This window comes from Musa acuminata, chromosome BXJ2-10 (assembly GCF_036884655.1).
Source record: "Musa acuminata AAA Group cultivar baxijiao chromosome BXJ2-10, Cavendish_Baxijiao_AAA, whole genome shotgun sequence".
NCBI classification, from domain to species: domain Eukaryota; kingdom Viridiplantae; phylum Streptophyta; class Magnoliopsida; order Zingiberales; family Musaceae; genus Musa; species Musa acuminata.
The window spans coordinates 28,998,907-29,017,726 of NC_088347.1; the positions used below are offsets into that span (position 1 = coordinate 28,998,907).

General features: G+C 39.8%; 3 protein-coding genes across 4 annotated transcripts; all 3 read right to left on the reverse strand.

Moving 5' to 3' along the window:
* Nucleotides 1–139: 139 nt before the first annotated feature.
* Nucleotides 140–3,175, reverse strand: LOC135624971 (U-box domain-containing protein 9-like). Its single transcript, XM_065129140.1, has 2 exons — nt 2,698–3,175; nt 140–1,475 (listed from the first exon to the last, which is right to left on the reverse strand). The coding sequence occupies exons 1-2, from the start codon at nt 3,046–3,048 to the stop codon at nt 384–386; spliced, it is 1,443 nt and encodes a 480-aa protein (XP_064985212.1). The 5' UTR covers nt 3,049–3,175; the 3' UTR covers nt 140–383.
* Nucleotides 3,176–8,255: 5,080 nt separating this feature from the next.
* On the reverse strand, nt 8,256–11,343 carry LOC135583927 (transcription factor bHLH78-like). Of its 2 annotated transcripts, XM_065129143.1 has the most exons (9): nt 11,153–11,343; nt 10,120–10,973; nt 9,823–10,044; nt 9,668–9,733; nt 9,515–9,583; nt 9,364–9,435; nt 9,065–9,283; nt 8,904–8,967; nt 8,256–8,813 (listed from the first exon to the last, which is right to left on the reverse strand). In XM_065129143.1, the coding sequence occupies exons 2-9, from the start codon at nt 10,969–10,971 to the stop codon at nt 8,776–8,778; spliced, it is 1,602 nt and encodes a 533-aa protein (XP_064985215.1). In that variant the 5' UTR covers nt 10,972–10,973; nt 11,153–11,343; the 3' UTR covers nt 8,256–8,775. The 2 variants fall into 2 exon arrangements, with proteins under 2 accessions (XP_064985215.1, XP_064985214.1); XM_065129142.1 differs by having other exon boundaries at nt 10,120–11,342.
* A 3,779-nt stretch (nt 11,344–15,122) lies between these two features.
* On the reverse strand, nt 15,123–17,740 carry LOC135625927 (chaperone protein dnaJ 20, chloroplastic-like). Its single transcript, XM_065131077.1, has 2 exons — nt 17,241–17,740; nt 15,123–15,606 (listed from the first exon to the last, which is right to left on the reverse strand). Exons 1-2 carry the CDS (start codon nt 17,727–17,729, stop codon nt 15,451–15,453), a joined length of 645 nt encoding a protein of 214 aa, XP_064987149.1. The 5' UTR covers nt 17,730–17,740; the 3' UTR covers nt 15,123–15,450.
* Nucleotides 17,741–18,820: the final 1,080 nt, after the last annotated feature.

The window sequence follows — 18,820 nt, forward strand, 5'->3', positions numbered from 1 at the left end:
TTACTTTTATGCTATTAAGAGAGAACAGACCATTAACATCAACATCATCTTATAAATAATTACGAAGAATTAACTAACAAAATGATTAATATGCACCACACTTTAAAATTTGAGGTCTAAAATGCATCAAAGAGTAATATGCAAATCTAAAAGAATTTTCTTTTGGAACTTAAGGAAAACATTTACACAAGAAACAGTTGCACAAAATATAGGCACATAAAAGAAGAAAGACAGCTCTGGAACTAATGTTCACATACTCTCGATAACCAACTCTTCAGTAACCATATCTCAGAGATATCAATGGAACAGTGTCCTTGAAAGGAGCTCTAAAGGGAGGAAATATGTACATAATATGTACCTTATTCACTCAATTTCATGGACATCTAGCAAGAATAGTGTAGGCGCAATGTCCGCTTCCATTTGTCTAGAATCCCAGCAGCCTTCCGACGTGCCCTAGAAGTACCATTCTGAACCAGTTGAGAGATGATTCCGTTAGAGTCCTCCTCTTCCCCAACCTCCCTTAGCCTTTTCCGGTCATACATGCAGATTGGGTAGAGAACGGCTACTGCATTCTCTTTGTTTCGTGCACATGAACTCTCCCTTATGATGCTGAGCAGACAAGGAACTCCACCAGTCTCAGCAATCTCCTCGATAGCCTCTTGGTTGCTCGACAGGAGTGCAAGGATAGCCAGTGACTCATTCACAAGTGAGCGATCAGTAATAGCCTTTAAAACTACCCCCAGCACACCGCCACTCACTGCTCTTGCTCTGTTCTCATGAGCCAAGCACAGGCTGAAAATAGCAGACCCCGCATCCTTCTTGGCAGATGAACTGCCTTGTTCCAACAACTCTATAAGTGGTTTCATTGCCCCCAATTCACCAATCTTGAGTTTGTTGGAATCAAGGGCTGATAAGCTGAAGAGAGCTGCTGCTGAATTGCTACATGTCTCAATTCTTCCAGCTTTCAGAGCATCAATAAGAAAGGGTATGGCTTGCGGGTTGTCCCCGACAATCTTCTTATTGGTTTCATTGATCGAGATGTTCAGAATTGTCGTCACAGTATCCTCTTGTACTTTTGGGTCAGCACTCAATTCAGGAATAGAGGGAACAGCCAACAATTGGGCGATTGCATCATCATTTTCTCCAATGAGGGCTCTAAAGGATCTTTTGCACTTCGTGAGGAGTCGAAGTTCGCTTAAGGCTCGCTTCTGTTCCATAACAGAAGAGGGTGAACAAATCTTTTGGAGGAGCCCATCAAGCACATTCTTCTCCGTAACGGTGATTAAACCTTTGTCTTCATCTTGCTCATTATCAAGTGGAGGGAGGGAAACATCATGTTCTATGCACCATTGGGAGATCATCCTATGGACAAGGTGATTAGGGGTGAGGATGGTGTTTGGCAGGATCTGATGTGATTGTGGACAAGTCCGGTTCCCAGAATTCAGCCATTCCTGAATGAATGGCCGGTCATAGGTCTGCAAAAGGATACAAAATGCACACCTATCATTGATACTGAAGAAAGGAACAGGACATCATCATTAAGATTAATGTGCAATAGCAAGCATGTCCCAGAGTAGCATCTGTGGTGTGCATGGTTGTCCTGTCAACAACTTTCCTAATAACTATTGCCAATTTGATGATGGAATATACTTGGTATATCAATTTGATTTAACTTGAGGAACTAATATGCCCAAGCTAAGAGATCTGGAGGACTTTTATAATGAAGAAACTAATAGATTTAGGGACTAATATGCATTAGTATCTATCTCATTATCTCATTGACCGCAAGAAATCTTATGGTTGGGAATAATTGAAAAACCTAAATATCAAACAATAAGAAATTTACAGTAAGACAACCAATAGTGAACGTTTAACTTGGAGAACTTTTATAATGCAAAAACTAATAGATTCAGAGACCAATATGCATTCGTAGCTATCTCATTGATCACAAGAACTCTAACGGTTAAGGATAATTGAAACACTAAATAACAAACAACAACAAGTTCACAGTAAGACATTTAAAATGGAACAATAGTTTTTTTTTTTTTCAAGAGAAGATTAAAAAATAATCAGAAGTAACCTTTTTTTACTTTTCTACTGCAACTAATAAACTTATCAGAGACAGGATGAGAACTCAAGTACAATGACTACATGAAGTCCTGCAAAAGTTCCAAACACAGAGAGCATAAATAATTGTATACAACTCAGACTAATAATTAATTTTGATGCCAAAATGAACCAATTTATTCAAAATATTTACAAGTCTAGGTTACATAATGCATTGTTCCCCCTTTTTTTCGACTTAAAAAATATATACATCACATACGATATTTATGTTTTGTTATTTATAGGGTGGTAGGAGATGCAATCTCTCCGCAAGGTAAAGTCTTTCTTATCATATCGTGTTCTGTGAATATAGATGGTATGAGATGCAATCTCTCCACAAAATACGGTCATTGATACAAAATGGAGCATCATTTCTTAGCTAAAGAACAACACGGAATTAACCGAGAAAATATCAAAAGATAACACAGAAAAAGATATATCGCAGAAAATTCCAGTTCGAGAAACCCAATCAAACCGCAACGATTCTAATAAAAAAATTGTAAAGAAGCATTTAAACTTGAACTCGATATCTCCAAAACCCACCGACGTAAAGATTGCAAGAACAAAACCCTAACCCTAGATGTTTTATACCTGTCCGGATGCCAGGACCACAGGGTCCTTCATCAACTCCGACGATATGGGGCACCGGAAATGCTCGGGAACCGACGCCGAATCCATCCTCTCATCCGTTCTCCTCTGGTTCGCCAAGGGCGACCGCGGCGTACCGTTGGAGCCCCCTCTCCCGGCAAAGGTGACCTGTTTAAGCGCCGCGAGCACCCTGGCGGCCTCCTCGTAGGTCCCAATCTGCCCATCGTCCTCCTCAGCGATCACCCTCACGAGCCTTTGCAATTCGTTCTTCAACTCCCCTGCCGCCGCGGCCGACACCCCCGGTTTCGCCATCGCCGCCGTCCCTACGACCCCATTAAGGAAGGGTAAGGCCATTCGATATACTATGGTTTCTCTGCTCTCTTCTCCTCCTCGGCTTCGCCTTCGTCGTCGCCTCCCGCTTCCTTCATATCTCTCCTCTTCGGAGGTCGAGCGAGAGGAGACGAAGCCGAAGCCGAATTCGAGAGCTCGTCTCCAATAAATACATATATACGCAGAAGCATTACTTTTCCTACCTGTTTGTGTCTGCACGCCGTCTCACCTGCCTTCTGGTTGCACAAAATGGTGAGGTCCACGAGCAACTCCTCGAAATGTAGTCAAGACGGGTGCCAGTTAAGTAGGTCGAAAAAAGCGTTCTTTTGTAGTTTAGTTCCTTTCTCTGCTAAATGCTTACACCGCTGAACTAAAGTGTATATATTGCTTCGCCGGAGCAGGATTAGAACCTTCCTTATCCGATGAAATTAACACAAATAACCACCATAATGATTGGAACGGTTTTATAACAGAATAACAGTGAGGGAATAGGATAGTCTAATCTTGTTCTGACGGAATACTTGGGACAGAGGAGTAAAGGGACCCACACGTCATAGCGCTGCTGGCAATTGTTTTGCATTTATAACACCATATTAAATGAGATTTGTATCGCCCTATTTTTTGAGATTATGTGAAATTAGAAATTGCAATGGGATTTGAGTAATTGTGACTGTTCACCTTCAGAATCTTAGTGAGATCAGAATTGTTCATGACGAGGAATTATGATGGAGATTATGTGAGGAATTATGATGAGGATAGAAGGTTTCTTACTTAGGAATATAATGATTATTTTTAATTTTAATGATAAATTAATCGTTTTATTTTATTTTGTTCATAACGTGTCATTTCAATTGACAATTAATGCTCATTTTCCTTGTTAGGCTATTACGATAATAAAAAAAAACCCCTAATTAAAATTTTTAATTTTAAAATAAAAATAATTTTAATTTTAAGGGAATAGATAATTAAAATTTTCAATGGCCATAGTTGGTGTTGAGCCATGGAATTTGCTCACCTAAGAATGTTTGATCGTAAAATAATTTGTTTGGAATCAAAATTCACGTATATTTGATAAGAATTTGATTCTTTGATTTTTATTTCGATATTTACTGTAGAACTTACATCGAAGGTAAATCTACCATGTTCGAATTCTATTGATTATGAATTGTTATTATATAATATAATCAAATAATATTATAGGTAGGCATATTATAATAAATATCTCACAACTATATGATTCATACCTCGTGTCATATGAGCTATCATCGATATCTCAATATTACATGATCAATACTTAAATATTTTAATACCACGTGACTATAACCTTAACATCATATGATCGATACTTTATTATCATGACTAACAACTAGATCATGATAATAAGATTAAACGAATCTATTGTATCTAAAGTCAAACGCGATCTGAGTATAGGATAAACATACAAATCTCTCTTATGATACATAGAACCAATTATAAAAGGACTCCTCGAGTACCATCGTTGAACACTTAGATATAAACAAAGTTAAGCATTGAATGATAAAATTTAGGAGGTTTGACCTTTATAGAGTTGAACAAATGTATTGTTAGCTGATGTTAAGAGATTATACTGAGACGAACACAAAATAAAACCTCGATTAACTTGCAATCAACATCCAACTCAAACAGTATTCCGACTTACAAATACAAATACAGATACGGTATTGAATACGTGCCGCGACGATAACAAAAGCTACCCTTCGACACACGCGTCACGAAACAAGAATCTCGTCATGTGCACCGACTCAATCACGCGTTTTAGCGTACAGCTCCATGAACTCGGCCGTGGATAGATTCGTCTTCTAAGTGCGCCACCTGCAGTGTGGCTTTGCGGCCACCAACATGGCACGTAGAGTTGAGAGCCATAGTCGAGTGATGGGTTTTGGCTCTTGCGCTCATACCGCGCACCACCGCGACTCGTCACCAACCCCCCCGATTTGGACTCGCCATCGTCTGCGCTGCATTATGGCACTCGCCATGTCTCATTATAGTAGCAGCTTGCTTTGAGTCGGCTACCGTGGCCTGTTGGTATGTGGAGGACGAACACAGGGAACATATCACATTTAACGATGATCAGATGCAACAATTTGGATCAAAACTGAGCATAAAATTCTGTCTTCAAGTCTCATCATCCGCATCAAGTGTGATATATATTGTCTCTTTTATAAGCAATAATTACATTGTCAAAATAAAGAAACTATAAGAGAAGTTTATAGGTTTGAATCTTTATATACTAAAGCAATTGTCGGCAAAAAATCTTTAGTATATATATATATATATATATATATATATATATATATATATATATATATATATATGTGTGTGTGTTTATATACATATCACACATAATATTCTCTCTTTATTTTTTATTCAAGTTATAGGTTAACATTATATTTTCACCCTTTTGATGGGCTAATCTTAAAATGTTTATATTGAAATTAATTTTGTAGTACACTCAATTCATCAAATCTTTATAAGTTAATCTTAATCTTTATTCACTTTTAGGACTAATTGGGGGAGTTATAAAATATTACGATCCAAATTTGATGGACTAATTGTAATATATTCATCAGATCCTTATAAGTCAATCTTAATCTTTGTCCTATGTTGTAAAATTAATTGGGAGGTGTCACGTTAATATTCAAGATCACTAGAGAGACAGAGTATACGAGAGTTTGGGCTATCGAATTAGATCATGATTATATGATAATTATGTTATTTGTGGTTACGGGATTGGTGAGAGGCTCGTGGTGTACTGTATCAGCCATGTCATTAATTCCCATTGAAATCGCTGTTTGTGGGATTTCAAAAGTAGATAGATGGATAGATAATGACATGCCACGAACCCCACTCTAATCCATGACTTGTCAATCCACCATGGTCCAAATTATCCGTCAAACAATTCTTGCAGGCCATACGAATTGGGACCTAATCGACATGTCTAACTCCATGTGGTCCATCGCAGCCATTTGATTCCCTCTGCGTACAACCCATCGGTTTTGTCAGTCTCATACTTAACCCACGAATGATATTATTTCCAGAGATATGAGATCGACAAGATTGATGGCTATTATCCCTAATCAAGCAGGAATTACCTATGAATTGCTTAATACGAGTCGAGATTGACATCACCGGCATTATGATCTATAGCAAGCGAAAAGGATTTTGTTGGCCCAAATTAGATTGATTCATCTTATTCGATCACACTGCCTCTCTTTGACGAATCATTTATGTTAAGGAATCGAGTTAAATTGATCGAGTCAAATCGAATAGTTTCTATTACAAATCTAATTGTGAATTTAAATGCGCATTATGTGGCATTTCCATCGATCACAGACTAAAATGTTGTCGATCTCATCTTGTTTTTTCATGGCCACAAGCCATCATCGAGCAGCTGTTACGTGACAATGCATGTGCAAGTCATTTTCTCTTTTTTTTTTTTTGTTTACTTATTATATTATATATATCGATCGATTCGGTAAGATAATTAACTCACTTATTTATTCAAAATTTATCTTCATCTCAAAATACTTAAATTCGATATAATAATAATACCCATGTCATGTAAAACTGAAAATACTTTAATTCGTCTCCTAATAAATCAGGATTTAAGATATGATGCAATATCATACTAGTTTTGATGCTATATATCATGACCTAACCCGTGAACTAATTAACATATTAACTTGTTGAGCATGAATGATTAGATTAAAATACTTAATTGATACTTTATAAGTCCATCCAATTCCATTTCAAATGAAGGAGTAACTTTGAGTGTTGCAAAAGCTGCTTTATCAACATCCAGTACATTTAATCATCTTCCACACCTCTTGACACTTAAAGCACCTCAGAAATGTCTCCCAAATCATGTTGCATAAACAGACAGTAACAATGTGAATGGCACTAGTGGATTGGCCAGAAGTGACAGCACCACTGCCAGTTGGTTGACAGTGATGTCTCACTGAACACTCAAGATATGGGAATTTAGCTTGCTCATCCATGACCAGGGACCTGATGTTGGACAGTGAGGCAAAAGATGAAGCATCTCCAGCATCATGGAATCCAAGCATATGTCCATTACCTTAATCTTATTGGCAAAACATGGTCTACACAGAGACTAACATTCCTTAGAGATCCAACCTGATCTATGAAAGAGAGAAATGGCCAGAGAGAAATGCCTGTAGCAGATGTTCACTTGGCTTTTTCCTGTGGTCTGCATCTACATGTTGTTTTGGAAATTTATAAGATGTAGTTTGGGGGGGAGCAAGTGTCTCAAGTGGATCAGCTGAAGCAGTGTCCACTCCATTGCAGACAGTACACTTTCGTTTGGCCTCTTCCCAGTGAAGGACAGGAAGAAGGAGAGTCTATCATGTCAAAAAGTTGAAGGAAAAAAAGATGTTACTGCTTTATGTTTCAGATAGGGAGAGTTTAATCTCCACAGAATAAGATCAAAATGATCTCCAGCATAAGGGAAACCAATCAACATGCAGCAGCTACATGAAACCATTATGATTCTTCTATACATCTATACAACTAGATAAAAGAGCCAAGATCTTAAGTAAGAAGAGAAAAGATGCATCACGAAGGGAAAGAGACATTTGCTGGGAATTCTGAGCTTCATGAGTCTTTCATGGCTTAGGATGATTGGAGTATTTGATAATACCCCACAGCTTGTGGAGTTGAAAGGGAAGAGAGGATACAGTCAATAGTACATGACTGATGGAGTTCATGGCTGAGTACTGCAATCATGTTTAATGAAGGAAATAATTACCAACACAAAACTGTTCTCAAGGTGTTCCGTTCCGGACCTGATCGAAAACAGAACATCACATCTGATGATTTTTAGTTCGATTGGCATCACATCAACAGGGAAAACACTCCATGATGCTTGTCCGAAAAAATTGCAGCAAGATGCAGTAATCCACTAACAATCATGGCCCTCATCCTTGTCTAGGTTGGTTCTGATAAGAAGAAACAAAGCATCAGTTATGGCTTTAGTTCACAGGGAAATCACTGGCAAGATAATGTATGAAGGTAACCGATCTAACATGACAGTCCTGTGAGGATGAGAGACAATGATTTAACTTGCTGAAAGGAATCTAATTCCACCTTTTTCTTCCTTCGATGAACTGTAAAGCTATATGGAAAAAGAATTCTGAACAAGGAATTTTTCAACTTGAGAGATACTTGTCAAATTCAAAAGCTTTTGCCAACCTGGTCATTTTGATGCTATTCTTCTCATGATAGGTCAGTCTATCTTGAGAGCATACAACTCGATCAGTATGTGAGTGTAGTACTTCTACTGTTAGGTGGTCCATACAAGGAAGGAAATACTTTACAGATTCTGTGGGAATATCTCCTATTCAAGCAGGAAGTACTAAGATGTAAAGGGCTTATGGATTCTCACTGCAGTCCAAAGTCCAAATATGCGATAGCGTCGAATCGCTGGAAGCAGCAGGAGAGTTGCAGCACACAACCATGAAAACACCTTCATGAACATATGAACATGGCACTTATGGGAGTACAGAACCACATCTTCATACTGAAATCCTGCACCGTCTTGTTTTCATTTGTTACAATCTTACCTGTGCTTTTGAAAAGAAATCTCCACGTCAATTACGTGCGCAGACCTAATGGTCATTAGCAAAAACTTCACAATGCTATTTCAAAGCACGTCTCATTTATATACGAAGGCTTTACTCTGAAATCACATGATCAGAGTTCAATTTTCATGTGACTAGTGTGCGTTTGGCCTGCATCAGATGATGAAATATCAGACTTACCCTAAAATCTTCAATCCATGAACTAGCCAAACAAATCCATTACCGTGCCAATTTGCTTACCATGGTTCTGCCCAAAGCCAGTCTGAGCAACACTCTGCAGGTCATCCTCCCAAAGACCCCCAAGCTGAAAGTTGATTAACATTTTTCACATGACACAACGTATTGTTTAAAGATTTTTTGATGATAAATCAGTTCTGTATTGAATGGGCTACGTCGTTTACCTGAGAGGGAGCATCTGTGTATGCGTCCGTGGTGGCATGTTGCATACTCTGAGACTGTCGTAAGGAGGATTGTAATGAATTCAAGGAGAATTGCGCTTCGAGACCGGATGTCATGACGCTCTGGAGAGCGATAGTCTGAGGCTGGTGAGCATACGACAACACTGTGCCTATCTCTGCCGGATAAACTGGCTGTGGCATCAGTCCACGAGATTGATACATCTGAATTTGCAGATGGTTAAGGCATACATTACTTGATGAGTGTGGATGGAACTAGAACTAAGGAGATTGCACAAGCTTACATCTTTTGGCAGGAAATTTTCCATGCTAACATCCATCTGGGGATTCAGGGTGGTTAACTTCATGGATAGGAACTGAAACCAAGAAATTGGGTTCAGGTGAAAACCTAGATTACAAGTAATGCAAAGTTCAATCCGAGCACAATGTTGATACCTCGACTTGCCGCTGCAGTGACTGCACATAGTTTATGATCTCATCAAGCATCACAGCCTTGCCGGTCACCTGCAATTCCGAAATTATCATGACTAACTAATTACATGAAGCTAGGGAGTGATGATCTGAGATCTACAGAAGAAACCATTTTACCTTGTTGCAACCTGGCACAAGATCTTGCAGAAACTTCATCCTCTTACTGATCTTCTCTCTTCTAACCTGGTGGAAGAAGGCATTTTATGAACTCGGGACCAGTAAATTGTGAAGTGCAAGACACGGAGATGAACACTGAGCCACGTTTTCCTTACCCTCTCGGCGAGGCTGTGAGCATCAGTGGCTTGTCCTCTTCTCGCCCTCACATGGATGTAATCCTTCGGTGGCTCAGGGGGCTTGTGATCATTATCCTTGCCCTCGCGGTGGCCAGGATCTCCATTCTGCTCCGTCTTCGGCTTCACCGCCGCATTCTTTGCACCTCCATTTCTGTCAGCCGATTTGCATCTCTTTGCATCGGAGTTCTCCTCCTCTGTCATCTGCATTTGAGAGGAACATGGAATTAGCATAAAGATTGGCAAAAGAAGCAGAATTGTGAGTCAATTCAACCATACATTAGCAGGGGGATTAGTGGCAAAAGAAGATAAATGTGCCTCCCTTCCTTTCCGCTTTGCCGCTGTCTTCCATTTCCCTGAATTGTTGTCAGCGATACCTCTCAGGGATGATGCCTCCGCCGTCATCCGATGGGACAACGACGACTCCTCCGGGCCATTTCCGAGCTCGGACTCCGCCGCTGTCGAAGATCCACCAATTGTCGACCTCATCTCCGTCTCCAGATGGGCAGGGCGTTCGCTCCTGCTCTGTCCAACTCCCACGCAAGACCCAAAACCTGCCTTGGGAGATTCGCTGCGCGAGGCCTCCGAAAGATTTCCGGGCTCCAGGAACCCGAATTGGCCTGCGAAACTCCCGGAGCTCCTTCCTGCAAAGCAAGAAAGCCTTGCGGCGCCGTTCTCGAACCCCGGTTCGGCCGAAAGTGGACCGAGATGGGGTCCGGGCACTCGATTCACCGGCATCGGTGGCCCTCCTCTTCCCTGCTGCCGGTGATCCATCACGGAAAGATTGAGTTTTGGTGGGGAATTCAGCGGAGTGCCGTAACAAGAAGCGTCAGCACTACGGTATCGATAACTCGGCGAGATGTCGTTGGAGTTGCAGATGCCTCCCAACCGACCTATGAGCTCTCCGATACCGCTGCCGTCGGCGGAGGCCGGCGGGTTGGAGCACGGCGAGGAGACGAGCGAGCTGAGCGCCGACTCGAAGTCGGCGTCGTGGGCCATCGGCTGCTTCCAATTGAGGTGGAGGAAGCACTGCGGCAACTGGTCGCTGGCGGCGGGCCCAGAATTCAACTCCGGCGGTAGTTTGGCACCGGTGGATTGCCATTGTAGGCCCCAAAATCCCTCCTTTTCCATTCCTAACACGTACAATTGAGCCGAAAATTTCGTCAAACGGCAAAGGAAGGATTTTGACGATAGAATTAGGCAGGTCAAAAAGTTCTTGAAGAGAATGAGGTTGTGGTGGTGGTAGTCGAAAATGTGCAGAGAGAGAGAGAGAGAGAGAGAGAGAGAGAGAAGAGAGAGAGAGGCGCAAAACCAAAGGTAAAGAAGAGATCTGGATCGGTTAGTGGCGGTGACAAGATCTCAGGCTTCAGCTCACATCTTCTGGTTTCAGATCAGAAGATTAAAAGCACGGAGAGAAGAAAGATTCCAAGATAAACGGAGAAGAAAGGATTGTTCCTTACTGTACCTCTTCAGAGGTTTCCTTCAGAAAACATCAAAACCATTTGAATTTGTATTTCCTTTTGACAAGTAATTAAAAATAATATATTTTTAGATAAAAAAAGAATATTTTTGATTCTTAATTATATCTCTCACATATTATTTGAACAGCGTGAGGGTTGGTAATCTTCTTGTACTTCTCTCTCTTCTTTTCCTTTCCTTTGATGCTTCAAGCTCAGTAACATGGCTTCTATGAACACACTTGTTGGGTTTTTGTTGACAGAACCACATGCCACCAGTGGAAGCAAAATAATATACGCATTTGACATGATTGGAAGCGAGCTTTTTGTACATCCATCCCCCTTCTTCTCCACCTCTTAATCAAGTCTACCAACGACTTGCTGCTCGAACCACTGCTCATGGAGAAAACTGAAAGGTTAAAGTTCCGGTGACTTGCTGAGATTTCATCCCTGATGCAATCATTGGAGTTACACAAGTCAAGAGTGAATTAGAAGCATCACAGATCAGAGTCGGATCTCTCTTCTCTTCAGCATCGTAATCATTGACTGCTTGCTGGGATCGAGGAAGGATTTATTTGCTGCATCAGGTCCGGAATCATTCGTCTATCGCTTAAGCGTTTGCGTGCAGTACGAGCGCAGACAAAGTTCACCATCCTGTAAAGGGAGGAATGGGGGAAAAAAGAAGGGCAGAGAAAGGAGAATGGCAAAAGAACACTTTTACGTGGTCGCATGTGCAGGGCTAAGCCATTGCTTTGGCCTACCTCTGAGAGTGACACAAGATGCTAATCCACCATGTCTCGTCCTTCTCCTCTCCCGCCCTCTTGCCATCCCTTCCCATCACTCTCCCGGGCCACCTCCACCGCCTCTTTAAAATGGAGCATCGTGATTCGTACTACTCTGGCCACCTGATCATAAAATAAAATAAAAAAATTGATATATCAAGATATATATATATATATATATATATATATATATATTAAAAAATATACCAAATTTTTTTTTGAAAAAAAAAGTTCATTCGACCAATACATAATACATGATTTTTGATATACAATATCTTTTCCTTATAGTTTCGGAGGGAGATTATCTCATGTCGTATGAACTACGTTATGCGATAATATCGATGTGTATAATTATACATATTTAATTTTATAAGTAGGATCATATCAATCATCGAATGATATACCAACAAATACTAGTTTTTTTATGATAAAATATTATAATTAATTATAATTATTTTTGTGATTTTATAAAAAAAAAAGGTTTGCTCTCTTTTAGGGTTTTACTTATCTTAATAGGTAGGCATAGGGTTAGCTAGAATTTAGTCAACCTTGACTCAAATCTTGATTTGAGTTGGATTCAATTGGATTATTTGTCAACTTAGCTTGTGTACCAAGATCAGAGCCAAAATTGTTTAGACTATTAGGAGGAAAGACAAACCATAAGTTACATACATCAGCTAGTTGATTTGCAATCTCACACATTAAAAAATGAGCATCCATCAGTCAGTATACATTAACATATACAAAGTTCATATTTTTAGGACACAAATAGGCCAATAACTTGACCAAGAAGAAGCATTAGTTATAGCTCATTTATACTTCTTGTCTGGTGTAATGAGCATTCCCATGCAGGCAATGACAGGCAGTCCTAATAGACAAATGGTGATCAACTCTGGTCCAGATCTAACACCTTAAACAGAGGGAGAACTGCTCTCCCATTCCCCCAACACACCTTCAATTTTCCTATTTGCACTTCTTCAGCTATACTGAAGCTATTGTCTGAAACAACTTATTTAATTCAGCTTCAATGATGCTGCTTTTTAGGTGCATGTATGTCTCAAATAAATCCATATGAATGCTTCCACCACTGGGTTGGAAATGAATCATTGTAATATATAAACCCATGTGTTCTTTGGCATTGATGTGCCCAAAGAGCTACAAAGATGGACAAGAGAGCGGACACTTGCCACTCTCTTGATGTTTGGGACACTCATAGATTGATTGTGTGAAGAAGTGGTTCTCTTGGTGTGGGGGGTAGGGGGTTATTCCTCTCTCTATATATAATTGTATGTATGTATGTATGTATGTATATATATGTATATGTATATATATACACTGCTGGAACTTGTGTTTTGGCTCTCTTTGGAAGCTACACATTTGCTTTCCAATTGATTGTTTTCTCGAAGGAAGTCATGGCATTGATCAAGAATGGGACAGTATAGTTCTCATGCGAGTCTTCAAGGAGACATCTACAGTGTTACTACTTAGGATTCTTTTGATACAGATTTGCCTTCCATATCTGAGATTTATCAGCGGTTTGTATACAATTCCCTTTCTTCTTTTGGTGATTAATAATAGAGTCGATCGACAAATAGAAATAGGATTCATCGAGTACAATTAGGGTTTGCAAAATCGTACCATACTGCTCGATATGTATCGGTCTACTAGTAGATTGGCACGTGGACCATCCGCTATCAGGACAGTATTAAGCTTTTGACCCTGTATCGAGTGGTAACGATCGAAATTTCGATCTTTATCGACCTGTACCGACTAATACTGATCAATTTCGAGAGTAAATCTCTATCTCATTATATCATTAGATCCTAATTGAAGCATCTGTCACAAATAAACCCTCGCTCCAAAAAAAAAAAAAGGAAGGGATTGTCTAGGAGAAACATGCACCGATAGTCTATGACGGTTGGGTTTTGCCTTTCGTCAAGAGTCGATGGTTGGGCGGCGAAAAAAACTATGAATATGCATCAGGGATCGAGAGCTGATCATGGCCTAGGTGGAGAGAAGAGATCGCCACCGTCGATGTCAACAGGAGCTTCGGAGGCTATCAGAATCGATGAGGTTGACCGAGCTCTTCTCAATGTCAATAAGCATCGGAGAAGAAGAAGCCTATGAGCGAAGCGCAATGCCAGCCGCTCAGGGATGCCAAATTTTAGGTGGACCAAATTGGCTTAATCCAAGTTGGGGATCAAATTAGGGAAATCTTGGTTCACATCGCATTTGGATTAGGCCAAATTGTAGGTGGACCAAATCACTGTGTGACCGAGCTACAATCTTGAATTAATTTTGGATTAAGCCATGTAGGCGTACCGCTCAATATGTCATATTGAGCATACACTGATACGGAATAAGAAACGCATAGATCCTCTTCTGCAGGACACAAAAGCTTGGATCCAACAAGAACATGGTATTTAATCCTGTGATCCATTGCATGGTTTGTCTGATCAAGCTTCATATATCTCTCCTAATAGCATTCAATGTGTGACTGACACGAGACATATCTGAAAGCAGCACAAACATTGAACTTTTTTCTAGCACTTTCTACAAGAAAATATTCATATTTTTCTAGGACCGAAAGAATGAGGTTGCCATACAACAACAAAGTCATAAAGAATGAGGCTCTGATAAGAACAAGAAATGATACACATGAAAAGGAGGTGAATCCCTGCATGCTGCTTCGCAGTTTGTTTGCAAAGGATTCAACATTGATATGGAAAGCAATTTGGTTAATTCTGCTGACTACAAATCCCTTAGCAATCCTAGAGAGTAGCTCATCTTCTCTTTTCTCCTTTTCTCCTCAATCAGACCATTCATCCCCTTCTTCACATGTCTTCCCCAATTTCTTATGTACTAACTTATCATGGTATATATCACTAAGTATCTTTGTTTCGGTGGGCAAGTTGTGGGGGGGGTGGGGGGCGGGTGTCACTGTTTTTTTTTTTTGCAGTGATGTTAGTATACAAGCGATGACTCTCGAGACATCACATTTATTACAGCGGTTTCCAGAAAAAAGTCTTATTGCAAGAGAATATAGAGCTCAACAGGTCATTTTTAATAGACAAGATAGTGCTTTGGAAGATGAGAGTACAATGTCTATTAGCTGCATTATCATTTTGCGACATGCTATCTTTGAGAGTAAAGCAGCAATGACTCATCCCATCCCATTGGGAAAGGTTAAACTTATAATCTTAATAACAGTAACTGCAGCAAATGATCCCAAACAAATGAGAGCATGAGGTGTGTGGTTTAGAATTACCAGGCTGATATCAGATAAAATGACTTGGTATAGATGCAAATTGCCTCTCAGCAATTCTTGAACTCCAGAAGGTAGGTAGACGATGGCAGATATCCGTATCAACTTATGCAACCTCTTCTCTAGATGACTCAGCCCTTCGTCTGCGCATTTGAGCTCCCCAAGATAAGTTGTCTTTGGAACTGCCATTCATGCTTCGCCTTTTCAACTCTGTAAGCTGATCCTGCCAATGGTTTCTCCAACCTGATCTCTCTTCCGGTTCCTGTAAAGAAGAACAATAGTGATACAGCATCAAGACTAAAGTCAGAAAGCTTGAATCATAAAGGTAAATGAAGAATGATAAAGACAGTAACATTGTTCAGCCAAAAACAAGATCAGCTCTATGGATGCCAATAACTTTAAGAACTTAAATTTGTGAAACAGGTTCAATAAGATTCAGAAGGTACCTAACTATAAAAATCATTCTAAATATACTCCTGGATATGACCAAGGTCTTACAGAGTGGGAAATCAGCCTCATCTGAAGAATAATATCTACAGATCCTAAGACTATGCGAGAACAGTTTGCTGATCGGATGGCAGATAAACAATTAACACTTTTCCTTACAGCCTAATCCACCACTTTGCTACAGGGAGTCACTCCCTGTTTCAAGTCTGTGGTCGAAAAGGCAAAAAAAATACTTTTTCCTTTTTCTTTGGGAAAATAAATAACAGAAAGTTAGAACTACATCACAAAGAATATCAAATAGTACCGTGATTCTCTCGTTTAGCTAAACCTGGCAAAAGTTTTTTTGATGTAGTGGAAGATAACCCATTTATCAAGATCACACTTTTGTATGGATTCACAGCAATAAAATAGTTCAGAATTAGAAATTCCATGGACCCTAGACTCCTCACATTTCCTTGTAACATAAAGATAAAACTCACTGACGAACTGTACACATCGAAAGGCAAGCCAACCATCTTCCTGTCCCAACAGCTTCCCTCACTAAAAAGCCAAACAAAAGCAACCACAGGACAAGAATCAGCTGAAAATTCAAGCTGAGATATTTAAGAAACATAAAACCTCAATAGAAGAATGATCTTCATGAGGTTGAATCCCAAACGACTGGATTAGTATTTGTTAGTTTGTGCAGACCCATCACAAGCATCACAATCTGTATATCGATGGTGTTATACCTAATGGGCAGGAATGACAAAAAGACACAAATTATAGACAACTGGGATGTACTTAAGGAATGCCAACAGGCTAGCATGACTTGTAGAAGTATCCTTCTCCTCACAGCAGCAAAGAGCACGTTATCTGAGCTATAACGTACTAAGAATCTTCAGTAACTTGTTATCATTCAGTGACCTTCTAGAAAGTGACAGGAAACAGATCAGACGGGACGAACATAAATTTGGGAACAAAACCATCCTCATAAGGTTTGACATTACGATCAAGATTAGACACACAGTTCAACCATTTCATCAGCCTATTAGATCTTACTAAAACCTTTTGACAAATAGCCAAAGTCCAACTGAATCGAGATCAGCAATTCCACGATTAAAAGAAGAAATTTCCAATTCCGGCGGCATAAAACCATCCAAAATTACTAAAACCTAAATGCTAAAAGAAAACGACCGAAAAAGAAGGACAATTTACTCAATGTTTTGGCAACTAGAAAGGTCACAGCTTTAACAAATCTCTCACGATCGAATGGCATGAGATTAGCTGCTTAAAAGAAACAATGTCGAATTCACCAAAATACGCAAGCTAAGAAGAGAAACCGGACCAAAAGATTGCAACTTTAGCAAATCATTCTCGCAACGCATTCGATTGACATTGAAAGGGTACCCAAAGTATCAGCTTTGTGAAGAATTGCAGAGCCTAGAAGCAAGGAGAACACAAGCGGACCTCGTCGAACCGGCAGCGACTGGCTGAGAAGGCCAGAGGCAGACTCCTGGTCAGGTCGCGGTCGTAGATCGCGCGGCGGCCCGGGTCGGACAACGTCTCGTAGGCCTCATGGACCTCGATGAAGCGCCGAGTGTACTCCGCCGCCCGTTCCGGCGGGGAGACGTCCGGGTGGTACTTCCTCGCCAGCTGCTTGTACGCCTTCTTGATCGCGCTGGTGCTCCCGCTCGCCGGAACCCCCAGCAGATCGTAGAAGCTCCCAGCGTTCTCCCGGACGAAGCCCTCCTCGACGGCCGCACGGGCCCGGAAAGTGGACAAGCGGAGAGAAGGCCAACCACCACCACTCCACTGAAGTTGAACGCGGCCAAATCGAACACGACCGCCACCGCCACCTACTCTCGTGGTGGTGGGAGATAGGTAGGTCCGGTTTCGGTAGACTACTAGCCCAGCGGTCATCTCTCTCTCTCTCTCTCTCGCGTGAGCTACCAACATTGGCGCACACTTTAAAGCGGAGTCGAGCGCTTTATGGCATTGTAGAAGTTGGTACTCCTTCCTTTCTTTCACAACTAACCTTTTGTTTTCCTTTTGTTTTTATTTTTTTAGTATGTATTTAAGAAAAAATATATTATTTTTAAAAATCTTATACCCCTAAAATATTTGTTGGCAATGCACATGAAAACATTTCTATAGCTATATTATATTTTATTGATAAAATATTAAAAAAAATCAAAATAATAGAATAATTGAACGTCTCCAAATGAGATTTCATTGCAATATGTCAACTGTTTATAACTAAGAATATAATATATATATATATATATATATATATATATATACTTAAATCAAATAAACTATTACAACAATGTCATTAATACAGTTTCTTTATCGGTGTAGAATTATTACGAGGAAAACATTAAAATGATATGATTAATTTCTAACGCTGGGAATTCGTGTTAATGAAAGCCGATTATTTTGAAAAAAACATAATCTATTTTCATTAGTTAATAAATCAATTAATGATGTACCAATTAAAATGATTGGCACTACAATTGCTCATATCTCCCCATCTAATTTAGCCCCATGTCTCTATAATGTTCTATCTAATTTGATGTTCCCTTGCCCCATTAAAAGAACAAGATGATGATGGTGTTCTCACCGGGAAAGAAAGCTCGGCAACAACATAAGGTGCTTTAGTTTTTGTTCTTCAACATAATCGTCTCAGATGAAAAATAAGGTGAAAGGTATTAATATATGTATATTATTTAATATAATAAAAAATATTTTAATTAGAGAAAAAAAAAACATACATGCGTCCGAATCAGCTTGTACGACAAAGTTACTGTTTGTCCTTTCACACACACCTTCAGGATTTAATAAATAGATCTTATTTCTCTTTCGATATCTAATACATAAATAGATCTTATCATGGAGATGTTGATCAATTTTTAGCTAGGGTTTTTCTATTGATTAAGATCCAAGTAAAATAATTCGATTTCAACATGTAAAATGTTGTGAAACTTTTGATGGACAAAAAAGAGGCTGACACGCCTCTAAAGTCTGCCGTGTTCTTTAGGATGTCAATC